Source organism: Mastigoproctus giganteus, chromosome 2 (genome assembly GCF_048544385.1).
Source record: "Mastigoproctus giganteus isolate SK-2022 chromosome 2, ASM4854438v1, whole genome shotgun sequence".
NCBI lineage: Eukaryota > Metazoa > Arthropoda > Arachnida > Uropygi > Thelyphonidae > Mastigoproctus > Mastigoproctus giganteus.
In genome coordinates, this window is record NC_143576.1 from 59729894 (window position 1) to 59756188 (window position 26295).

Sequence of the window (26295 nt, forward strand, 5' to 3'; positions counted from 1 at the left end):
AAGGAAGCAAAACTTATGTTAAAATGTAAATTGTCAGGATAAATAAAACTTACGAAGTAAATAAAAATAATAAAAGAGAAAAAATCAAAAATAAATGATCTTTTAAAAAGAAAAGATATATAAAGAGGAAAGAAAAGTCTAGAATAGTAAGAAACTAGCAGTATGTAGTTTTATTAAGGATTAATAATGCAGCGAAGTCAAGACTTTGGTGATATAATTTTTTTTTTTCAAATTTGTTCTTTCTCTTAAAATTCAGACGATGTGCTTTTTCTTTATCAGTAAGCGTCGAGACAGCCAAGTGCTGTATTTATCGCCTGAACTTTATACTGAAGAGTAACTTTATTATTCTGTAAGGAGCAATTTTATTTCGAAACCAAAAGAAAGCTAACCTGATACATTTTTCTTTACTTTTTTGTAAAACACTTTATACCGTGAAGTTAGAGGTAAAGCGTTGTTAGTAAGCTCTAATAGATGTCACTGAGCCATTTTTCCCCTTATACGTTAGGATTTACTGTTGGAGAAATACAGTAGGAAAATAAAACATTAAAACTGCTTTAAGATAATCCACTCCATTGCATTTTTTGCAATGTCACCCTACCTCGATTTTACACTTGATACATGCTGCTTTTATACTAATTATTGGAGGGCTATGCGTAGACACAAAATTAGGGGTAAACCTACTGCCAGGTCTGCACCAAGTACCCAGAACATCAAACTAAAGATTAGTTTATTATATATAAAACAGACGCTTACTTAATATATATTGCATTTTTAGAGCATTAACTATTTTTAATTAATTAATAAATAAATGGCTCTTTTGTATAAGGCGCAGTGATTTAAATAAAAATTAATGTAATGGTTACGAGGTTAAATGAATTACAATTAATAGCACTGAAAATATAGAAAAAATATATATATAAATAAATAAATGATCATAAATCAAGGAATATATTATGTTATCAGGAAGCCATAACATGACCGACCATGATTGTGGTTTTTGGATATTCATTCATTTTTGTATATCTTTAAGACTCAAATTGAAATTTTGCAGACTTAATCACCCCCACCCCTCAAAATAAAATCGAATTTTCCCGGAAATGGTATTCTTAAAATATCTCCCAAAATCTTTTTTTTGTTTGTTTGAAATGAAGAGAAAAACAGCGGAGACCGTCAAGTTTATTTTATTTTCATATTTTTTATAGAATAAAATGAATTCATGAGTACGAGATGAAACCTGAGGTTGAAAATAATTTTATCAAATGGAACACGATTTTCAGCGGCTCTTTCAGCCAAATAGACAAAACACTCATGCAATATAACCAGCAGATGCCTTCATGAAATACTTCGAGCACTTAATCTGTTCTCCGTTGTTATACTTGGACAATTTTCTGTTACAGTAGGTGACATCATCTATTGAAACGCGACACTGTCTTCTTCGCATGAAGATCCTGATCAAGTTTCTTTTTTTCAAGTTATAGTAGCTGATTTTCGCCCTGTCTCTACTTACACTTTCTCTGTTGTTTTCTTATGTCCATCTGAGTTGTTCATATCAAGTTTACTTGCGCTTTTTTATAACTTTTATCTGCTTCTACAAATGTTTTCTTCAGAGGTGACGCTGTCGCATGCATTACTGAGCCTAGTTTTGACAAGGTTCCAGGGTCAATCCTTGGAACCACTCTAATTTCGCATGGCTTCACATGAAGCTGAACGGATGAGACACTCTCAGGTGTTGTTTCTTTTTTCTTGGACTTACCGGATGCAACTGACATATTCGAATATGCGATTGTCGAAAGGAAATATTCCTGATGCTTTGAAGATATTGACTGTCTTTTAGAATTTTTCAGAGCTGAAAGTTTTATTGCTGACGGCCTCCACTGATTTAATCATTGAAGATTTTCCCAAGAATTTCTCCGAAGCATCTCAAAAATAAATCTAAACAAAAGGTCTGTGGTATTTAAATATATAAACATTTTCCCCAGGATGAAATAAGGACCACCGTAGTGTACCGTATTATGGAAATCTTCATGCAACAAAGCATGCTTTATTCAAGAGAAGGTAAACGAATATTAACTGGTTCCCTGTTATCTACTTCAGATAAGGCTATAATCATTATTTAAAAAATAGGCAGTTATTTTTAAAGATATCGAAGTCATTATCTACAGAAACTCATGTTTCCGAAGGTAAACAAAGTTTTTCTTTATTTTTTTTAAGTCAAAGAACCTCACACACACGCAACAGACCTCCACAGCTGACAAACGTGATCCATCCGTACCAATTCATCACACTACCGGAAGAATGCGCCTCTGTATTTTCGAGAATACTCGGGGAACGATATTCGAAACAGGAAACGTATTTCGCACTTTGTAAAAAAAAGTAAATAAATTTTCTGTTTTTACTCACGCTCAGAGAAACTCACAATGTAGAGAGAATGCAAGAAACAGCACCGTATTTAGTAGACCATATAACACCTGTCTCATCCTTCACTATTCAATTTTAAAGTGAACAAAAGTTTTTTTTTTCTTTTCTGTTTTGTTTTGTTCCTTCATCCTCATTGTTTTTGTTTTAATTTTCTAGGTTGTTCTTTCTAGATGTATTCTCAGACATTTCGAGATTCTTTTATGATACATGGTTACCACTATAATAGTAGTTACTTAGTTGCATGATTAACCTACACTGAAGATTCTGTTTATTCACAATAACTGACCAATTAACTTGTTCTTCAATGCAAATGATAAGTTGCAACTTAATTTATTATTATCACATTTTTCAAAGAAAATTCTTCAACTTTTTAACTAAGGATGACGTTATGTTATTATATATCTAGATAATCCGTTTCTTTTGTTCTGATTCGATAATCTTTGAATTAGGAAAATACTGTATTTCGAATCTAGGAATTTTGTTTATTCTTGGGTTTTCAGACTTCGAAGTTTCCTGGGGAGGTGATCCACCTGTACTTGCTATTTATTGCGCAACCCACTTTAAAGTGTGCCACCATGATTATGACATCAGAGTGCATGATTGCTAGTGGAGAGCGAGTGACATATTTTTAAGCAGATGAGAGAAGGCAGTTTCTGAGAAGCAACATAGCATTTATTAGTGCAGAGTGTAACAGGGGTTTTTTCTGAGAAGAATTTATGACCTTCCTGGTCACTGGATCTGTCATCTTCGTCCATTTATCTGCGGGGTACGCTCAGGAGCACGCCAAACAAGCCAAATATTCCGGATGATCTGCAGCAAATTATTCAACTGTATTCGTGTTGTTGAAGAATACATATTTCGTACGACTGCATGAAACACTAAAAACAGCAAATGCATTCCCACGAGCCAGTTGAACACTTCTAACCCGTCTGCGATGATTTCAACTCTTTATTCGATTTGAATAAGATTTTGTTATGTTTCAAACTGGATTGCATTTCAATCGGATATTTTGAAACTATTCATCATGGACCTGGGAGAATTCGAGACCCGAGCCTTTGCGGACGACTTGGTACTGATGATTGCAGCGGACTCACGATCCAGACTGGAGGCACATGCAAACCAAGCCGTTCAAATCCTGCAGGCCTGGGCCATGCTCCATGCTCTCAAAATTTCACCCGAGAAGACAGACTCAGTACTACTTAAGGGCAACTTAAACTTGAGAAGGCCACCGCAAATCATGATAGCCGGGAAAACAATAAAACTGTCAAATCAGATTAAATACCTTGGGATCATCCTTGATCAATTTATCCTTCAAGTAGGTACCTTATGTACCTAAAAGATAAACTCAGAAAATATGCGGCATTGGTGGCCAGAGTTACACGCAGGGATTGGACTAAACAGGAAGATCCTATCCCTGTATTATAAAGCCATCTTTATCCCGTTTATTACTTACGGGTCTCCCGTATGGTATGTGAAAGCGGGTAATGCAGTGAATAGAAGATTAATGGAGACAATCCAACGAATCATTCTGCTCACAATAACAAGGGCGTGTCGTTCAGTGAGCACAAGTGCACTGCAGGTCCTGGCAGGGGTCCTACCTCTGGACCTGGAAGTGACCCGCTGCGGGCTTATGTATCATCTATCCAAGGTAACGCCGACCACGATAAATGACTTTACCATCCACATTACCAACAATCAGAAGAGAGAAAAACAAAGAATAGTAGATCACTTGACACAGATATGACAAAACAGGTGGAGCGAAACCAGCAAGTGAGCGATAACACGCAAATTCATCCCGTATGTCACCAAACCACACCCAAAGGCCCCAGCGTTGCTATACCTGGGATTAAACACAACCTTCCTACTCACGGGCTATGGGCCATTCAAAGCCAAACTGAACTCACTGGGCATCACAGAAGACTCCTGTGGTTCTCCACAGGAAAGAAGACTTTCCTGTGGAGAACAGGAAACATGGCAGCATATTATGCATGAGCGCGAGTTGTATGAGGTCCTTAGAAGCCTCCTAATCACAAAAATCCCATACATACCGAACAATGCTTCTGGTATGCAAGTGTGACTTACACTTACATACCTAGCAATGAGGAACACTACCTACTAGATACGCCCGAGGAGTTCACAGGCCTCAGCCGCTATGCTCAAGAACTTCTTTTCCAGAAGGAAGACATTAATAGCCATCTACCAAGATGGACCATACTGAAAAACGCTACGCTAAAATGACAGATAGCGGAGACATATCCAGCCAGTACAACACAAAAACTCAATGGACAAAGATGGGACAAACCCCCTCACAAGAAAAGGACACCGGACTGACACCGTAAAGCCATGTTACGAAGGAAGACGAGACAAACCACACTTGGAAGAGATCTGGACCTGTGCGTGTTCTTGCGGTAAGCCGGACCCAACAAGTCAGCAGAGACACTGCCGTCACGTAACAAGACTGTCATACCCACTGGACTGAGCTCTACTCCAGGAGTGAAGCCATCAAGAAACAAACTACACCGGACTAGACAAATGCAGCGACGCTGCAAAGGCGCCCTATGACGACCTGTACCGCGCCCTAGCGCGGTGCCTTTCCTTCCACACTTTCTGGTGGTGGAGGGGAAGACCTCCACCCCACCCCTTGCTGCCCTCATTTCACTCTGGTGGGGCACGGGCATGCCCCACTGCCAACTCTGGGGTCGCCTTCCATATTGACCCCATATTTCTGTCTTTTCTCCCTAGCCTTCAGTCTCCCTCCCCTATTCTGCTAAACAGTGTATGCCTCACACAGCTATCAAAATTCATAAGTACAAATCTAACTGCGTTGATATTAACCTTTCGGCTTCCATTTTATTCAGCGATTTCCCAAAAATTATTTTATTTTATTTATTTTTATTATTTTTTTTTAGGTCCTAGCCACTGAAATCTCAGGAAATTAGGTGGCAGGACCTGCCAGAGTGAAACTAAAACTACTGGTTTCCTGGTCTGCCTCCACGAGGCGAAGGTGGGGGGCAACGTTGGGCCTCAGCAGGAGTACAGCGGCTAAACGACCAGATGAACAACGGTACATGACACTACACGTGTACAATATCCATGTACTTTTAAACTCTGGCATTTCCAACGGACTGGTACACCTACAATGAAAACTACGCGGAGATGGGGGGAACCCCTGGTGCCGTCTGACACTAAATACACCTTACACCTTATTAAAGGGCTTTTATAAAGCTCCTTTGAACATGACTAGAAGATAGCCAAGGTTGACTATCTTCCCCTCTACGATGGCAATATTTTTGAATCGCTTCAACATAATAAATTTCATTTTTAATGGACAGTTTGTTATATTTAAAGTAACAAATGCATTATGTACTTATTCCAATATCGGAAATTACGTGAAGATTCTCATAAATAATGCACGATTCTAACAAATTTATATTACAAAAATATTAAATATTAGTTAAAGAATCAGTAGTTTTAAGTATTTATTAATGCACATCTGTACTTTTGGTATACCGCACACATGGCACAAAACATATTCTTCATATGAACAGAATATACAACGGTTGAATGTTTTCTCCCTTCTGAAACATCTGACCACCTCACCGAATCATAACACCTCCGCGATTTTCCTATGCCCAGGAATGCAAGAAATTTACAGAGAGCTATTTGGCAATGGAATGTCTTTGGCAATTAACTCTTTAGATGAGACTGCTTATTTAGTACTATTGCATATGGTTATTTTGTGCAATAATATCAGCCACTTTAATTGTTTAACTTCTTATGAATTTAAGACGGTGATATTTTTCTAATTTAAACAAAGTGTACAAACAGAAAATATGTCTTTGTAATTTGAGTTTATAAATTGATTATAGCATGTTGCTTTCCAAATATTATATACATATGTTATCATATATAATTTTTGCTTCTTAACTCGCGCTGTTCTTATAGTTATTAGTGCCTAGGTGTGCTTTGCTGTACATTCCCTTTACATAAATAAATCACGAACTAGCCAGTGAGTTCTTTGAGGAGTTGAAATACCATTCTTCTACAGATAGCTATCCAACTGAAAATCATTTAAAGTTCCAGAAAAACCGTTGGAAAAAAGTTTAAGGAAAGCTTATAGTTTTCAGGAAGGAGATGTAAGTTTCATTACAACAACATCCCTCTCCCTGCACAAATACCCAGCTCGACATCCTCTTTCGAGGAGAGGAGGCGACCACTCTGTTTTCCAACGTTTGCTAGATTATCAATAATTATGTAGTAAGTAATCGTTTTTCTTTTTAGACAGGTGACATAATTTTAGAGTAATACGTTATTTACAATCTTATTTCCGACTTACTCTCATATTCTCTTTCTGTTCATAACAGATTTCTCATACAATATAACCCTCTTTTGATAAAATTGCATGCTAAACATCCACAAAATGTTCAGGGCTCACATCGAAAGTTGGTAGCTATATTACCTAACTCGTGCCTCCAAATGGAAAGGTGCATGCCTGTTTGAATTCCACTGGCCATATAAGCAAATTACAACGACTTTTACAAGCTGGGTTTAAGGAGCCCGTATTAAGCCGAGTACAAGATTGCACTACTGGAAGGCACCTCTGTAGCCAGGTGGGCAGGAGAAGCAGTGCGTAGCACACGCTTCTTGATTAGACTGGGGTTCGAGTCCGTAACTACCAAATACGGAGGATGCGGAAAGGTCAGGGAATGACCACTGCATATCCCCGGAGCAATATGGCCTTAGTTGCTAATGCTCCTAAAAACCAAATAACACTACCGGAATTTTACCATGGATTTTGCATCTAGTAAACAAACGAACCGGCCATAGCATAACCTCTTCACCGATTTCACTGCCTAAGCTGCTTTGTGCCAGTTCAAAGCAACCCAGCCCTTTATTAAAGTATGAGAATTTATTTAATGGCAACCTGGAAACCCCAGGCAGCCTTCTGTGCTGGGAATAAAGATTGTTTTTTAACATTTTTCTCTTACCTTAATAGCAAAATAAGTTATACTCTTTATATCATGCAAGACTGATGTTTTCGTGATTTGACAGGATAACACCGCAGTTCTGAATTTGGCGAAGAACAGTAATTTGTGCAATTTACTACATCAAATTATATCACCATTTACTTTTGATATAAATTTTATATTTATATAAAATTTGTTTAGCGGTAAACTAATTATACTGGTGTTATACTAAATATTTTTTAAACAATATATGAAGATATGAAACTCAGAGCTTTTGGGGAAAGGTTATCTCGAATACAAAGAACAAGGCAATATCAGTTTTTGCGTTGATTTTCATTTATAAGTGTTATATTCCATCTGCAAGAGAAAATTAACACGCATGATGTTCGACGTTGGGGAATGGAGATCTCGTAATTACCAGGAATTCCTGTGACAATTCTAAAATCAGTTCTAAAACCCATTCACTGTATTGCTTCACAAATATACAATGAATGAGTTTTTATTTGCGTGTCGTGATATGCAGCAAAGCTTTTTTTTTTTTTTTTTTTTTGTATGATGTAGTATCACAGAGGAGTATTCCACAGAAAAGTCTGAGTTCGAATCCCGTCAATGATGCAAAGAATTTTTATGGGCCTTTTCCACAACATGGCTGAGTTAGTGGGCGTCAGGCGAGGCCAGCATAGCTTTTTCCTCTCAGAAATTCGGGTTTATCGTTCAGCACACAGCAAGTAGACCACAGAACACACGCAATTTACCGACATTATGTACGGTGCAATATGGCTTAGGTTGCTGATGCGCCAAAACCACTTAACAGCCAACCAGCATTCCACAAACGAGCAATGAATTGAAACAAAGTATTAATGAAGGTATTGCCTGAGTTATGATATGGCGCATAAGATATAGAATATATTTATTTTATTTATGTCTTGATATGTTGCAAACGGACTAGGAATTAGTCCGTTGCAAATATAGATTCTAGTAGCAATGTTTAAAACTTATAAAATTTAAAATGCGTTTCATTAAAATATTAATAAGCCATGCAAATTAAAAAGATAATTGGTCAGAATTAAATGAGGAACCACTATTATGAAATAGATTTTGTTTTGGTTTACTTCGAAAGCTACAAAAGTTTTTCCCTTCTTTTCAAAAGTTATTTCCTTATTTATGTGTCCGAGCACCTCATGCCCGTTTTTGCACAAAGTACTTGGATACTTGGTATAATGAATCGTTTAATCAGTTGATGCCAAATTTGTTCGAGTCATCTTAAATTAGCCATATTCTATGGCTGAGGACGGATACTACGTAGTTATTGTCCGCATGCTCACAAATGTGCATTTAGACTAATGGATATTGGCTTGTTCTAAAATGTAAATGTATCAGTTGGCATTGAATCAAGAATAAATGAAGATCGGATCATTTCGTTTGTATCAGGTAATGCCCACACCTTGCAACTCTCGTGTTTAACATTTCGCTGAAAGTCACCAAGCAAGTTTTAGTGGCGTGCCTGTCATTCTCCATATCCATGTGCACCGACCACAAGAAAAACGTCGGAAGGCAAACCGCCAGTAAAAATTAACGACCGATGAAACTTAAAGAATTAAATCTGCTCAGCTCATATTTTGCAACGTCTGCTATTTTCTGCAGATGTTATCTACAGCAAATAGTAAGCTTTCACTATGAAATTCTTCCTCTCTAGCCCAATCGATGCATGCTAGTTTGTGGTATTTGCCCATTACAGCAAAGTTAGCAATGGCTGCAAGATTTGATTTTCTGCAGATTCTTGCTCACGAGTATGCGCTCCCTCTTCATGAGTGCCATTAATAGTTTTAACACTCAAATTGGGGAAAAAAACTTAGCAATATTTTGCACTTATCGAACAGATATATTTATACCTCTTGAAACTTTCTACGTTACTCTCAATAAATTAGAATCAATGAAACAGGGATATCTCGACTCCAACTCTTCATGAAATATTTCATTTTCCAGCTGAAGAATTTAATCTTCTAGAGGTTTGTTGCACCCGTCCTGCTAACTCGCCAGTATAAGGCACTTTTTGCTCCACCAAATCAAGTCTACTTTTATTCTAAGTGGATCTATGTACATATCCCTACCAAAAATATGTAGACACCAAGTTAAAAAAAAAAAAAAAAAATCTGAACAAAAATTTATAACACAAAGACTATCTTTGGCACAATTAAAGTAGCAATCGTTTATTGGAACACTTTTCGACTACTTCCTTGTTACAGGCAAAACGTTGGAAGCTAACAGAAATATCTATTTCTCCTTCACTGAAGTCGGGATTTATCTATAAAAGAGGAGCAGATTGGCAGCTCCTTGATCTAGTATTCCATTTCCTCCAAGAGGTGTTCGATTGGATTCAGTTCTGTACAGCAAGCCAGCTAGGCGGTTTAAACTTTATTCGCTTTGAACCACGTTTTTACACTACTTATTGTATAGAATTTATATATTGGGCTGGAATATAGGACAATTTCAATACAATTGCTAGTGTCGGAAACAGAATTTTTCAAGATATGATTACGATTCAGTATTGACAATTGTTGGCATTACAAGCCACCGTATTATTCCGAACTATTAGACGCTCTTACTCTAAAATCACCCCTTCCCCCGTTATTCCTGACTTCATTGTGTCCCTGATACACTGCGGATGATAACGTTGTCTAAGTATTCTCGACCGTCTGATGTGTATAATATGACTCTTCGCACCGTAGAACTTGCTTCCACATGGTCCAAGAGTGGTGGACTATGCAGCCACTACAGAAGTCGTCTGGCATTCGTTGGTGTGATGCTTACGTGCAGCAGCTCTGGCACAAAATCTCTGAAACTTCCTGTGTCACGGACACGCTTATAGGCACTCACTCCTATAGCTGCATTTAGTTCCACCGTAGCCTTTTCTGAGGACTTCATTTTCATCTGCTTTTATCACTTTCTTCAGAAATCGCGATTTTTTTTAACCTTTTTTTTAACCTTTTTTTTTTTTTTTTTTTTTTTTTCAGTACCAAACGTAAACTGTGGCTGATGGGCTACGGTTTACACTGGGGTAATTTTGCAACCCCCAAACATGCATTTGTTTCACGCAGTGAAAAATTTGTAATAGAGCATGCGTCGCCTTTCTAAAACAAAGTTCTCGCCGTGTTCCCTATATATATATATAAATAAAGGAACTACTGCTATATTTAAAAATACCTACACATAAAGCTTTTTGAGATACATCTAAACGACTTTACTTTTACGCTAAGAAAAAGATTTATCGGTGTTTCTTACGATCCTAGTCATAAAAGTGGCAGCTATTTTTTAGTGCACAAAATTCAAAGTTTTACACCTGGGAAACAGCAACCCAGAAAGTAACTTACACTTAGGGAAATTAACTAAAAAAAAGTACAGAAAGAAAGATTTGGTAGTTACAAGACAAAGTTCTCTGAGCAGTGGAGACAGGCGTAGAGGAGCTCATGGTTAACCTATCGATGACTGACATTTCGCTTTTTTAAAGGGTCGAAAGACGGGCAACGCGCCTGGTGAGATTCCCAAAAATGCACCCATATGCGGAAATATTTTGAATGTTTAGGCGGAAGAGTTTAGAAATTAGACATCTTAGAAGAAATATGATTGAGGTGTATAAGGCTCAGAAGTTGAAGTAAAATAAACGAAGGTGAAATTTTTACTGTTATAAATGGATCAAGAACTGGGGTCCAAAATTCAAAATATGAGGGAAGAGCTTTTAAGCTGGATTGCAAGAAGTTTTCATTTATCCGTAGAGGTTGTTAATTGTTGGAATAAGTTTCTTCCATGGACAGTTGAGGCTGACAAGCTGGGAAAATTCAAAGCCCAGCTGGATGTATACCTACGTGAGGAGAGAGCCAAATAGGTTATTTATTATTTTATTAATTTATTTTGGCTGTACGGTAATAGTTCAGATTTCGTTGCACCGTAATTAGACCCGGCTAATACTGTACTAATGTCATTTTCTTAAAAACATCTTACTGAATAAATTAAATAAAACCATCTCACATGGCACGTCTGGTATGTAGGCCTTTTTAGTTATCAATTTTTTCTCTTTTATCAAAACAACTTTCAGTATTCTATGGAATTAGCACACTTTCTTATGTCATCCTATATGCAGCAAATAAATGAGAAAACATGGCGTATAATAACTAGACAAACGCGTTGTTTGGACACAACATTTTAAATATTTAAGAAACAAAAATGTAGTAAAATGCAATTGAAATTAGCATATTAATTCTATCCTTCGCTTTACTCGCTCTTATAAGACAAATTGCAAACGAAGTTTTTATATTTCGACTTTTATCTTCTAGAGCTAATTGTTTCCATAACTGATTTTTAATCTTTGTAATGAGATTTAAAGGTCACTTTTAAAGGGTCTCGCATTTTTAATCGCGTGAATTTTAGAGAGGTAGAAAGCAATCCTTCTAAAAATTAAAAATCCTTGAAAGCCAGACTAAAGTATTAATATTATAATGTAATTTTTATCATACCCCTGAGTAGGAATCTCTAAGGAAATGTTAAAAATTAATGGAAATATATGGGGGAGAACATGGAAATATACAGATTTGGGATATTACTGTTTTTTTTTTAGTTCAGGAAAATGTATTATTAAAATTTACTGTCTTTCTGAAGATTCCACGAAGTCTTCTCCAAAGCAAACAAAAACTTGCACTTACTGAAACTAAATTCCCAACTCTTCCATTAGATTTACTTTCACATTTAAGTATATTTAGGTTGTAAACTACCATTTTAAGTCTTTAAAACTGCTATATGCTTTTCTGTTTAGAATCCATAATAGAAGTTTCCCCATCTCTAAGCAAACATTAAATCCCTGGCGCAATTCTTCTAATGTTCCATTAACAAACCAGACTCGTAGTTTTTTTGCTCCAAAACGTAAACAAAGAAAGTTATCCTAATTCCGATATTATGGTAATATATTTTATTAAATAGATCTTCACAGAATATTTAAGAACAGCGCTATAGCTCTTTCACCGTTTCTACCATTTATTCTGAATTTATGTCTCATTTCCTGCGATAAGTGAGCTAATTGCTAACCCCCTGATGAAGAACGACCTACACGGGCTGCCGTGTTACATGTTTTATCAGATTTTGAAACCTACTGTTTCTTAAACTAAACATAAAAAAAAGCTTATTATCGCAGGGCGTTAAGCAGCTGCTTTCATGTTATAAATTGGTGCGGGGTGAAGTTTTAATGCGAGCCCATTCGTTTACATTTTAACGTGCAGCCCGCGTGAAATATTATCAGACGTATTCGAATTACATGCGGACATGTTACCCCAAGTAGGAAGAAGCATCTTTAATGCGTGTATATACACTCTGCCCTAATATTTTACGATCAGCTACGGACCTTGACGTACCACGCCCACCAGTCTATGGCTCCATATCTCATGCTTTTCTAACTGTCATTTGCTGTACTGCATTTGATAGATGAGTACCACTCAAATGCCAAGCAAACGTTTGTCTTCTTTTACTTTGTTTTTGCTCTTCCACTATTTCTTTTCATTTTCTGATTCCTTTTCTTATCCCAGAAAACTTATCTACTGAATGGTCATTACGGTTCTTGGAAGATTTATTGTCCAACCCATCTGACTCGTAAATCAGTAGTCCTCACAGGAAAGAAATGACTAACGAAATCGTTCCCTTGGATGGTACGTGAAACTCAAATCGAGACCGTTTTACGTCTCTAAATACACAGTTCGTGACAAATGCTTGCATAGTGGCTGGTGGCCGTCTCTCGCGTGCCGCATGTTGAACATTCTTTGGTAAAAGAAGGTGATAACAAACAGCATAGGGCACATGCAAAATATTCTTGATATCGCACCCTGCCACACACACGCATCTGTCTACTTGGTCACGCTAAGTTCGCCCTGTGAGTGAAAGGAATTGGCCCGACTCGCTTCTTAGTACTTTTGTGGTATCTCGAGGCTACGCGGGGTGCGTGCAGAAATGACAACTTTGTTACACAAGCGTCTTTGCACAGGAGGAAAATTAATGTCTTTCCATCGTGTTTGGAAAGAAACGAGAAAAAATCGCGAACAGACACAGAAGAGCAAGAGCAGCATCTCATTAGCGTATTAAACACAAGAGGCGGTTCGTTCGCTGAGAAACAAATGGGGTAATGGAACGCGCTAATTTTGTAGCAGACCAGGATGGTTGCCGGGAGGGAGTGGGGAATTACTCTTGGTAGTGAATAAAAGGAAGTAAACCAGCGATGATATTGGCATTGCGGAAATTCGGTTTTCTCCAAAGCTAATTGTGAACTCGGTAAAAGACTATTTTTCTAATAAGAGTGGAAAAAGCAATGTAGGAACTACTAAGTAATTGTATAGAAAAACAAATGAATAAGAAAAACAGATAAGTGATTGATTAGTGAGCTAGAAGGATAGCAAAATAATCTACTGGATTGCAACAGTTGAAAAGTGATGAATCTTTTTTGAAGATATGCGTTGTTAATTACAAGTGGAAAAAATTCGAATACTGTGTATATTATGAAAAGTGAGGAGAATCCAGATAAAAAAATAAACGAGAAAAGAGTTAAATGCAATAGCATTTCTCTGAACGTTGTGAGTTCTAGACATTTTTCGGCAAAAAATGTTTAGGATTGGGTCCGATCATTCCCAAACATTTTAGATTTCTTTAATATAATTGTATAAAATTAAAACGTTGGAAACGTTTTGGGCATGTTATCATTCAAACCCCAAATACTATATCTACTTATACGTCTGTTGTATCTATTAAAAAAAAAAGATAGAACATTGCGAACTATTTCACTGGTGATCATTTAATATTTATATTAAATATTGAAAGAATATTTCAATATTTCGCATATTCATTATAATAACCCAAATTCTCACAAAATAAAGGTAAAACATCTATCAGAGACAACGCCGCTTGAATTCCTGTCATCTCTTGAAACAGGAGAATTATAAAAAAAGATATATTTGAAAAAGGAAAGCAAAGTTTCCACATTTAAAGTGTGGAAACTTTCATCCAAGCTACATATTTCTATGATTTGGTTTAAAAATCTGTATGATTGTAACAGGTTACTTGATGAAGAAATAATAAATAGTAATAATTTAATAAATATAATATAGATAATTTAGTAATAGGTAATTTAGGATAAATAGGCAATTTAGGATAAATAGGCAATTTTGTAATGAAAGGTAATTAACTAATTACAGAGATGTTAAAAACCCCTATTGTGTTTCGCAAGTGTCCAGGAGATAATAAAAGAATAAAAATTTCATTTCTATTAACTAAGCCTATGAGTTTTAATTATAGATGTCAAGAAATATCTATTATGGACTCTTTATGGTATTTACCCATACGCTTTTTTCAAGAATGACTGAAGTGGAAAGATGTATGGCGCCTCGTACATTTTAATTTGGCGACCTTCTCAGTTCATCCACACCGGGGAGTGAGAAACTATTATGGAAAATGTTACCCACTACAGAAAATACGGCATTAGTCACTTAACAAAAAGATGTTAGGATAAATTACAAAAAGCAGAGCGAGAGAAAGAGAGAGAATGTGGTCAGGAAATGACAGAATATCCTGAAAACAGAGGATCATAAAACTATATGCCTGTATACATGATTTATAGGCGGTATTTATCCGAAAAAATCAATGGGAGGATCCAGAGCGAAGGGGACAGATAACTCGTAAAGGAAACCTAAAAGATAGTAGTAATAAAGCCACAAGTATACATGTTGTGTGGAGAATATTGAAATACGTGAGATAGACAATAAGCATCAGTACAAAAAAACACAATTAAAAATATAATTTTTTACAGCACATACATTGCATTAAACCAACAGTATAACAACCGTTTTTACAGATTAGAAAGGAAAGCTTAAAACAAAGTGGAAAGTTCTCTATAACTGTATTGAGAGGTTCAACATTTATGACATTTATTTTCACCTGTGAGAAAACTTAAGAAATATTATTTTATAATTCTTTATAAAATTATTTTGCATTATTCAATCTTCGAATCTGATTGCATATCGTGGCCAAGGTGTGTTTAAACTAAGATAATTTTCTAGAAGTGTTTACGAATTTTTGCAGTTTATTTCTGACTTATAACATCGATCACATTTTCCCCCTAAAATTTGTGATCAGTTTTATAATTTAAGAGTATAATGGAATAGCAAAACAGTACCTTTACAAAAAAGCATTATTTTTTTGTTGCTTTCCTTTTTTAAGTAATGAAATTAGTACCACATCATGGATGAAGTCTGTGCTGAAAGAATGTGGAGATAAGAGATTTCGTTTCTATTTTTATTGTTGAATCCATCAAACCTTTTTTAATACTTAGGCATCTTCGGAAGGTAAACAACAGTTGGATATCATTTTCATCTCTAAATTTATAATAATAACTCAAAAATATCAATTTAAATTACTTGTAAATCCAATTTCACGTTATGAAATATTCAGTCGCAGAAATTATTACAAAAGTATTTGGTAAAAAAGAATAAACAGAAATGAAAACAAAAATTCAGTGCAATAATAGAGATTGCGTTACTTGCTTGATTTATACGCTATCAACTGATATTATCTAAAATGTTTTTGTTCTGCAATCTAATGAAATAATTACGTATGTACTAGTCCAGCAAAAAGTGGCGAAGTTTAAGGAATATCTGTTCCAGATATGTGATGAAAATATCAACAGTAAATTTTTTTTTACTTGCATGCTTTCTGGTACTCATTTAAAGAGCTTTCAGTAACCAACGTGCAATGGTCAGGGTGAGAAATTATCAACTAGATGTTCAAGCTAACATTAATGTAACAAGTAACAAAATTACGTTTGGACACTACTCTTTCAAAGATACGTTTACTGATATACGTTTCACTGTAAGTTTCGAAAATTAAATAATTCAAGGTGTAATTAGGGTTACATCCTTCAGGAAAATCTATTCAACTTGAGATATTCATGCACGAATATATATATATATATAATTTTTTTTTTTTTTTTTTTTGCTATTTATTTATGTACATAAATTGGAAACCCAGTTAATACAGTCGAAGTTCTTCATAGCAACCCTCTTTATAACGTTCCATACTTATAATATCTTATGTGGTTGGTCCCGGCCAATTTCTCGTTAACCCAATACCATATAACGCCATTCTGATATAACGACCGTTTTCTCATTCCCCTGAGGCGTCGTTATATAGAGTTTTGATTGTATAATAAGAAATAAACGAAAGAAGATTAAGAAAATTTCAATCAACTCTAATTAAAATTGCAGATTTTTTTTTTTCTTTTCATTTAAAATATAGCTCATATTTGATAAAATACATACAGCACATTATAACGTAATGTCTTTAAAACAATATTTTTCCTTTATCGAATTCTGGCCCACAGAGATCTAAATATTCGCTTGGATAAAACCGCAAAATTCATAAGCAACGAAAAAAAAAAGCCACATTGCAAGCATACCAAACCCAATAATTAATTCAGAATAATTAGCATTAACAGAATAATTAGCATTGGGGAAAAGATATGAAATAATGTAGGATTATGTACGTTTAGGGATTAATGGGACTTTTATGGAAATAAGCATTTTCTTAGGAATTTAAGAACTGAGAAACAAATTGGAGAAAAATGAATGTAATCCCATCAGGAGTATAAACATTCTCAGCATATTGGTTTTTTCATAAACATGCTTAAGTGACTTTATTAAAAAATATTTTCATATCTGATAATACTCAAATGTCTATACATATTCTTGTCAATCCTTTTGGTTTGAAAAGGAAACGCCGCTAAGCTGCTGTGCACTTTTTCGAAATATAACTGCATATTTATGAAGAATGTGCGCTTTAATATAAATGGAAATGTATACTATGTATTTTTTCTTTAATTTAAAATAAATATTTTGATGCGGTACAAAGATGCAATGCTATAATATGTTTCTGTCCAGTCTAAAACCTTAAATTATTATTTAAATTCTTAAAAGAATTTCAAAGGGATTCAACTTTATTGAAAATATGGAATCGAGAAACAATAAATTATATATATTAAGCTTAAAATGAAGAATTAAAATGCACTGTAAATTTAGAAACGCATAAAAAAAGTGCACTTTTAAATGTTATATTCGGTGTGATTTGTCAAAAGTAACTATACGTATATTTAGTTTTGATTTATAACAAGCTAATTGCATCTATTTATAACATTCCGGAGGAAATTCTCATCCCGCAAACCGACCTACATGATCACATCTCTTCTCTAAGTTCATAATTCAATCATTATCTGAAATCATTCTTAAAGATCTTGATATATGGATCACACGATGACTGATGTTTTCTTCAATGTCTTTGGAGAAAGGCCATGCTTACATGCTGTACTTAAATACATGTTACAAAGCAACATCTGAATATATTAATATTCATTGCCTGTATAACGATAAATTCCACTGAACAATTTACGCCACAGATATTTCGATAGATTCGATTACTCGTCCACTCTTTTATCCGAATCACATCATACGTCTACTTCAGCAAATGCTTCAATAAAGTCGCTACTTATTACTTAGATTCTTAAAGACACATGACGATAGCTAACAGCATCACCAATTATGTCACTTCTGTCACTTCGTATGAACCGCTCATCAACTTATTGAAATGCTTTACGCTATCGCTGTCGGATGCTGATAAGTATGTCACTGTAACCAGCGCAATTATTACATAGTTTAGGAACGTTGTCTGCAGTTACAGCTCTCAATGTCTATATTATTTACGATATTAAATGCGCAGGAATGATATTTTCAACCGTGCATTATGCAATGTTTTAATCTACACACTTTATCGAGGTATAAGGCTTATAAGAAACTTATGAAGACATTTTTTTAAATAGCTATAAGAAATAAAAATAACGAAACTACAAGTGCGCATTTTTATGCAGATGAGAGCCAAGCGATTCGTTTAGGTATAAATCGCCTGTGTTTCTCAGTCCACTCATTTGTAACTTGCTGTATAAATTTCGTGTTTACAAGCTCTAAGTTGTGTGAACTGTACAAGAATGTTCATTGATTTCTGGATTCTATTTCGGCTGAGAAACATTTCATTTGTTAATGCGACAAAATTATTGATCGTTGAAGGTCCGATCCGCAGAGTACCTGTAAATGTCTCCGAACAATATTTGGTCATGCATGCTCCACGTGCTTTTGTCGGCAGAGCAGATTTCGGCGTGTCAAGACGGAGATAGGAGGTTGAAGTAAATTTAAAGCGACTGTCCAAAGTTATGTAATGAAAGGTAGAAGAATGTGTTATTTGTTGATAAAAACTTCCTCGCCGGAACTGTTAGTTAAAAGGAAAGACTTATAGATCTCACCTGATATAAAGAGATGCACTACCACAATCAGCCCTACGGCAAGCGAGATGCTTCGCGCTATCATTGTCATCGGTATTGGTCCAGTGTCAACGTTTTTGTCGGTATACTTCAGCCACGAGCGGCTGTGGCCAACACGCTCAGCTGCTTCTGCTTCTCCTGACGCATCGGGCGATTCAGTAAATCTCCCTCAGCTAGGGCGTCGTTAAGGTTGCGCACAAAGGCAAGCCTCTGGCGCTGTGATCTTCCGTACACCTCTCAGCGCAGAATGGTCCGCTTGTCTTTTCGTTGTTCGGCCTGTCTCTCACACGCGCAACGCCTCTCGTTCGCTACTGTGCACCACAACGAGGTAACTTCGCAATGCCCCGTGAACGGAACTACGCATGCTCAACGGACACTGTCCCTTGCGTCAAAAGATGTCAGTTTGTATAGATAAGACCGTTGGGATTATCCACGTTTCTTGTAGTTCAGACATTGCTGTAATGTTTGGTCCTTTGGCTCGTGGAAATAGCTGTCTGCTTTAATAATATTTACTCTTTTACTATTCCGTTTCATCCTTTATACGTACAACGAGTCCTCTTATTTTAAACTTCTTACCAAAAGTTGTTTCATATCAACATTCGGCAGAAGTCATTGCTTAGGACCACTTCTAACAAGCATCAAGGTATAAATATTTGTTTAGTGCAGACAAATTGATCCGTTTTCCTTATGCCGCTTCGTGCACTTAATGACCAAATGCAATGCCTGCGAGGGAAGAAAGTTTTAAACGTCACGTCCGAATGTGAAATACCGCTGCATCAAAGTTTTATCGCGGTAGTCAGGGTCGTAAAGATGGTACACTTGAAAGAACAAGCTACTGTAAGTGTATGCGTCTAATTTGTATACCGGCATTTTCACGCATGACTTAAGCAAATGGCTGGAAAGAGCAAGAGGAGGTTGGTTCCGTCAAATGTACTGCTAAACGGATAACACAGATGAGGATCCATACAAAAGTGTTTTTGAAGACCGTGTTTAAAGGATGGAGAAGAATATCAAACATCGAAACTAACGATTTTGCTCTTTGCACTTGGTGAAAATTGAATTTCAGGTGTTCCAAGTTCCAGGATGACGTAATTAAAAGGCAAATGACTTATTAATTAATTCTTCAGTTTTAATTTTTATTCTTATTTTATTCTGTAACCCGTGGATCTCTTCTAGTCAGGAAGAAAGCCAACTGATAAATTTGCTGACAAAATCCTTTTAAAATGGTGGGCCACTCAGTAAGATAAAGTTGCAAATGTAATGGATTCCATCACGTACATACGCTATTTATTACTCCTCTGTCTAAGCTGTCAGGAGATTAACAAACAGATGACATACTTACATAAGAAGCTTATACGGTTTTATTTTTTTTTTCTTTTCGTCAGTAATACTCTAGGCTACTGATTCACATATATTTAAGATATTTAGAAATATTTTATCCAAAACTATTGATTTAAGATATTTAGAAATATTTTATCCAAAACTACGGTGAGTAGGTTAATACTATATTCAAATGAGGTAAATTATAAACAGAAATTAAAAAAGAAAAGAAACGCAAGAAAATAAACAATTTTTCTGATGTGCATTCCGTCTCTTAGCTGACAGAAACAGCTTTCTAAACATATATAACGCCTAAATTTAATATTATTTTAATTTTTCAGTCATATTTAAACCTACTTGTTAAAACTCAGATCTCTAAATTAACCTTAAAATTCGCGTTCAGCTTCTATCCTCCCTCGACCTTGTTCTGTATATCTTTAACTCTTGCTTTTAAAAACTCCGGGATGCAGTTATTATTCATTTTTGATAAATAAAGAAATAAAGAGTTTGTTTTATTTCTTGTTCTTTAGTTATTAATTTCTGATCCCATAACGAGACCTAAAAGACTGTCACCTATATTTTAAAACCAGTTTTTGAAAATGTCGTTTCCATAATAGCCCATCTTATTTGGAATTAATGCCCTGTTTGAATTAATGAGGTATAGTTATCAGAAGGCAAGAATGTACGTTACAAACATCCAAAATTGGAAGAGATTTTTAAAGCTGTTTTTCCCAAGTTATTGGGCCGACCGGGCTAGCCGAGTGGGTAAAGTACCTGCCCGGCAACCCAAAGGTCGCGGGTTCGATTCTCGCCTCGGGCTTGGATCAAAGTACTGCAAAAACCTTGGGAGGTGCAATATGGCCACAGAAGCCGATGCGCCAACAACTACCAAATCAAAAATCAAAAAAAAAAAAAATCCCAAGTTATTTTTGACATCTAATGAAAAACAGTGATCAAGTTTCTTCTGAAAAACATTTAGGTCCATCCAAGAAGAATCACGCTTTGTTTCGCAAATCGCTATTACCACTTAATCACTTCATGATCTAAAATTGTCCTGTTATAAGTTTCAACCTTTGTATGCTTATAGCATTCGTAAAATTTAATCTAATTATATGACAGGTTTTTATTTATTTCAAATCTTATTTCACAGGACTCAAATGTTCTGCTTCATTAAAGATAGAATTAACTTTCCTCATTTACATTCTGAGATTGGTTCGAGAGATGAATATTATCTGTGAAATAACAGATAAAATTATAGAATATCTTTCAGCAGCATCGGGAAGAGTTGGAAGCTTAATGATCCTTCTGAAATTCGGTAGTAATGAGGACTATTTATACCCAGTGTAATATTTGGATATGTTTAAAGCTCTCTACTTATTGGTAAATCTGTTCCTGGTCATTGCATTGTGGCCTTCCACATCATGTTCAAGGTGAAGTTTCGATTTCTGTGAGTTTTTTTTTTTTTTTGTACCTCAAAGTCAGTCATTCTTGGGATAGTTGCATTGTTTTATTTCCTGGAAACTAGGTTTTTCAACTCGGGACAGAAGCATATACCAACACTTCATGATCTAGCCTAATCCAATGCAGCATCATGAAGCAAGCCCTTTTATTGACAAAAGCCTAATCTATTGGAGTTCTGCTTCATGAAATAACCTTTTCATCGGAACCAACTCAAAGTAACCCAATGCAACGTAACGTCATGACTGGCAGATTTCTTTTCACTCGAAAGAAGCCTTCTGACACCAAGAACAATCTTAAGCTACGACAAGAGCCATCACTAGATTATAGTTTTAAGTCTCATGAGTGAAACAATATTTTTTTTTCCCAATAAACATTTGGCACCTGTTTTCAAAGCACCCTCTGACCATTTTATTTGAAACCACTCATTCAGCAACTGATTCTAGGAATTTTTGCTTATAAAGGGTATGGTAATATCAAACAGTCTCTTCAATACAGTGCAGTTTTGGTCCACCATTTTGATTTATGATGGTGCGAAGAACTGCTTCATTCCCATTCATTTTTCAAGTACGTTATCCAGCTTACTGAACCCACTGGTTCTTCTGTTAACCCTGCTTATGCAAATACGAGTAATACATTTTTATGAACGTAATGACCGTATATTATCTTAAGGAACCAACTCTCCAACATTTCTTTTCAATAGTAAAGTATGTACTAATGATCTAAAGCACAATAAATATATTATTCATATTTCTCCTCATTGGGCCACCATGTTACTCACTTACAGTGACTACTTCCCCAGTGATGAGACTCCTATAAGAACCGAGACCTGGATTTTGACTCGTTTTACAGTCTCATTGATGGAGTCTTTAAATAGCACTATACTTCTCCACTGGAACAGTGCTTTTATTTAAAGAGCATAGTGCAATACAAATGCAACTCGTAACGAAGTTCGGCCAAAATATGAGATCAATGCACTTAATAGCAAACTCAGTTTACCCAGTACTTTCAGACTAAGAGTGCATCGTATTTGTTCGATTAAAAAAATAATAATCTAAAAACCTTACAACTCCTCTTACTGAGAATGGTTAATTCAACACCGCTTTAATTTTTTTTTTCCTGTAGTCATCGATGAGATTCGAAAATAGACTTCGGCAAACGGGAAACATGTTAAAGTTTATTCATTCACTTTTAAAAGTGACGTGTTAACATTTGTTGGATTATATTTTAACTGAATTCATCACATCTGTATACCTTGTACCATTTTTCCATTAACGGCACCGTAAAAGTTATCTTTCCGGTGTGAAATTCTTAATCGTTTTAAATAATTTATTACAATAAGATTGTGTGGTATTGTTAAAGAAGTACTATCTTTAAGGGAATAAAGGTCCCTTATTTGTGTTACAAGGAGCATAGGAGGAAAGTGATAATAGTTATCATTTTTTCCTTTTACTAAATGTTATAAAAGTTGCAGAGAGAGAGAGAGAGATTGATTTTAAATCTGATTAGGAAATACCGCTCGTAAATATGCATTGCAGTCAACTACGTCTAACACTGCAGGTTATGAAGTGATATTTGTTTTACAACCATCGTTTCCGTTAATCCTACGAACTTGCACATTTGTATTAACGAAGAGCCAACTACAATAACTGTATATCCATTTACTGTACGGTAGTTTAGAAAACTTAGGAGATGCTCCCTAAATTGTAATCTGTTCATCCTCTCATTACAACGAATAAGAGGATTACTTCAAATTTTAGTAAATATACTTTTGTGTGTTTACGAAAACTGTATTGCAGCAAATAATTGTTGCAAAGGGAATTAAGGATTCTTGAATCCCGTGCGCGGTATAAACAAACTGCTTGCAATGGATTGATACATTTTGATTTTCACGATGATTTATTAATGATATAAAAGGAGATAAACAGATAAAAATACTTAAAGGGTTAATATTAAGTGCATCCTTACAAGGACTTCTTAAACTCTAGTATTTGTTTTGAAAATTTCTTAACGATGCTTTTCGCTAAAGTCTCTTCACTAAATATGTAAGAATAGTAAAATGCTGTAAGCTTGAATAAACCTGAAAGGTTTTTACTGATATTTAAATAATTTAAATTAATTATTAAAATAATTTAAACATCATTCATTTTCTTTCTTCAATTTTTAAAATAAAGTGCCTTATTCTTAAATTATAGTATTTTTTATTATTTTAAGTATTATCATCATATTTATTATTATATACTACTATATTATAAATATTTGGAAATGATTCTGAAATAGCCCAAATAGATAACTCCTATTGATTTAGGAGTTAACGACAATTTGGTTATTGTTCATGACTTGAACATATTTCATTATTGACCGTTTTTGAATAGTTCTTCAATACAGAGACCAAGAAGAGAAGTATGAGAGCACTTCTTTTGAATTATAAACCGCAAAGAGATCGGTAGGACCTTAACCTGTTTCAGGTATTCTTTCTTCATTGTGGTCAATGTAATGCAATCTGTACGTGGGCTGAAATCTTTAACACGCGCATCTTATATTTCTAATGAAAATTAGACTTGGTCGCTTAAGTATGTGTGAAAATTTTAAATCATTAAATAAATAGCAAATTAAACTGAAATTAACATCGACTTTGGGTTTATTCTAGCTTGCAACCTTGTCATCGCTTCCGCCCCACATGACTCAAGAGATGTGCTTGATCGCGATCCATTTACCACAAAGTATATATTCTATGACGCGAGCACAAGGTTAATGGAAGGTCATACCTAATTTTCACTACTAATTAGCTATTCTACCATCAGTTTCGTCGAATTTAATGAGCAACTAACAGAGTGTTAAATAAATCATAACTGAGCCTGCTTTGACAACATTATCTTTCAAGAAAGAACTTCCATTGGGCAGAATATCTAGGTCCAGATGATTAAGCGTTCAGTATATTGCAGAGGTGCTAACCTCCTTTTCTTCCAGTTTCCAACAAAGGCTAGTAAGCATATTGTAAACGTATAAACAGAATAATACAATCCGATGTGAATGCATCTGATTACACACTAATCATAAGAAAATAAATAATTACCAGACACTTAAACATTTTTGTTTAGAAAAGTTGTTCGCATTAAATTTGTAGTTCAGCAATGATTTCTGCAAGAATACTGCAGCATCACTTCGCTGCATTGGTAAATGAGTAATTGGTAGTGGAACTTATCATAAATGAGCTCAATATTTCCACCATGTATTTATGTCATTATAATCTATAATTGAAACAAGCTGCTTCTGTTGCTCCAAAATTTGAAGTAATAGTGCTAAATTGTTCAAAATAAAATAAAGTTAGGATAACAATTTTAACATATTAAAAAGGTTTTAAATGTTTATTCTGCGAAATAATCATTTAAATCATGAATTCCTGCATTGGTGTTCTTATTTCTTTTATGAAGCATTATTTATTTTTTTTTTATTTTAGATATAAAAGAATCCGAAACTTTCATCTGTAAAACTTCGCACAAGAAAAGTTTTACGGATATTTCATTATATTAGAATAGTTCAATATTTTCGTTTATATCCGTATATAAAAATAAACTGAGAACACAAAATTGCATATCAGATCCTTGACAAAACAGATGGGTTTTAATGTCCGGATTGCATGACTCTTTCACATCACGTATCTGAGATCAAGAATATATGAGATTCCCAAATGGATCTATGAGACATTTTGTGCATTAAGAGATAAACTGCTCGATTGTTTGTACCAATGACGTCATTTATTTGTCTTCTTTCTTATTTTCTGAGTGCGTAATAGCATTTCTGAAAGGAGTTTATTTAGACAGTGAGAGCAAGCAGAGAGAAATATTTACTTTCGCAGACCATGGCGGACAATTCACTTTTTTCTTAGTAGAAATTTCAAGGACATTTCGAAATTTAGAAGTGGAATTTAAAAGCACAAAATATAACAGATACCTTAATATATGATTTTTATTTTACACGAGTAATCAGGACATTGAGATTGAATTATCGCTATTTCTCTTTTTTATTTCTTTTAATTTTGATTACTTTTCAGTGAGAATCGATCTGTGTAATAATAGCATCTCTTCAATAAGTACCAATATTTGCTTGTGTTCTTCTTTACAGAACATACATAAATCTATTACGATTTGTTTTTCATAACAATAGGACGAATACATAATTCCATGGTAATTTTAAATTACAAAACGTGCACATAATAAATGTACTACAAGGTATTTCCAAACATTGAAATAAATGGTTAGATCCTTCTGTTAAGTAATAAAAAAAAAAAAAAAAAAAAACTCCTTATCCAAACAATCATTTTAAGTTTTCTCAGAGTAGGATTTGGATCAAAATATAATTTAAGTAACATTGCCAGAAAAGGTTTTTTCTTTTTTTTTTTCTCAAAAGCCTTATGCGTTTTCATCAGTCGAACTAGTTTGTGCTGGTTCCATTTTAAGAAAAGCTCTCTTAACATCTAGGCCCGCATCCAATCTAGAAATTCCCTCTATATCAGCATTAACGGCTAAAAGACCTGCAGCATGTTTGATACCACTCACTGTCTGTCTAATCTACAACTTTCAAATCTTTATCATTTGTTTGTTGTCTTGTTTTGTCCATTACAGTAGAAGGTTTTATTTTGTTTTTAAGTCCATTATTTTCATCTGTTTGTAGAACATTCATACGTCTTCTTTCCGGGAAACGTTTTGTCTTACTTTGTATACATTTTAAGATTTTCAGTGTAGA

At 35.0% G+C, this 26295-nt stretch overlaps 1 protein-coding gene across 1 annotated transcript in view; it reads right to left on the reverse strand.

Annotated features, from left to right (window-relative positions):
• Positions 1–18992, reverse strand: part of LOC150089316 (lachesin-like) — a 508424-nt gene extending 489432 nt beyond the window's left edge. Inside the window, exon 1 of the mRNA XM_090368495.1 lies at positions 18754–18992. Coding sequence (XP_090224621.1) covers positions 18754–18823 — 70 coding nt within the window. The 5' untranslated portion in view covers positions 18824–18992. The remainder of the gene's footprint in view (positions 1–18753) is intronic.
• Between the last annotated feature and the right edge of the window lie 7303 nt (positions 18993–26295).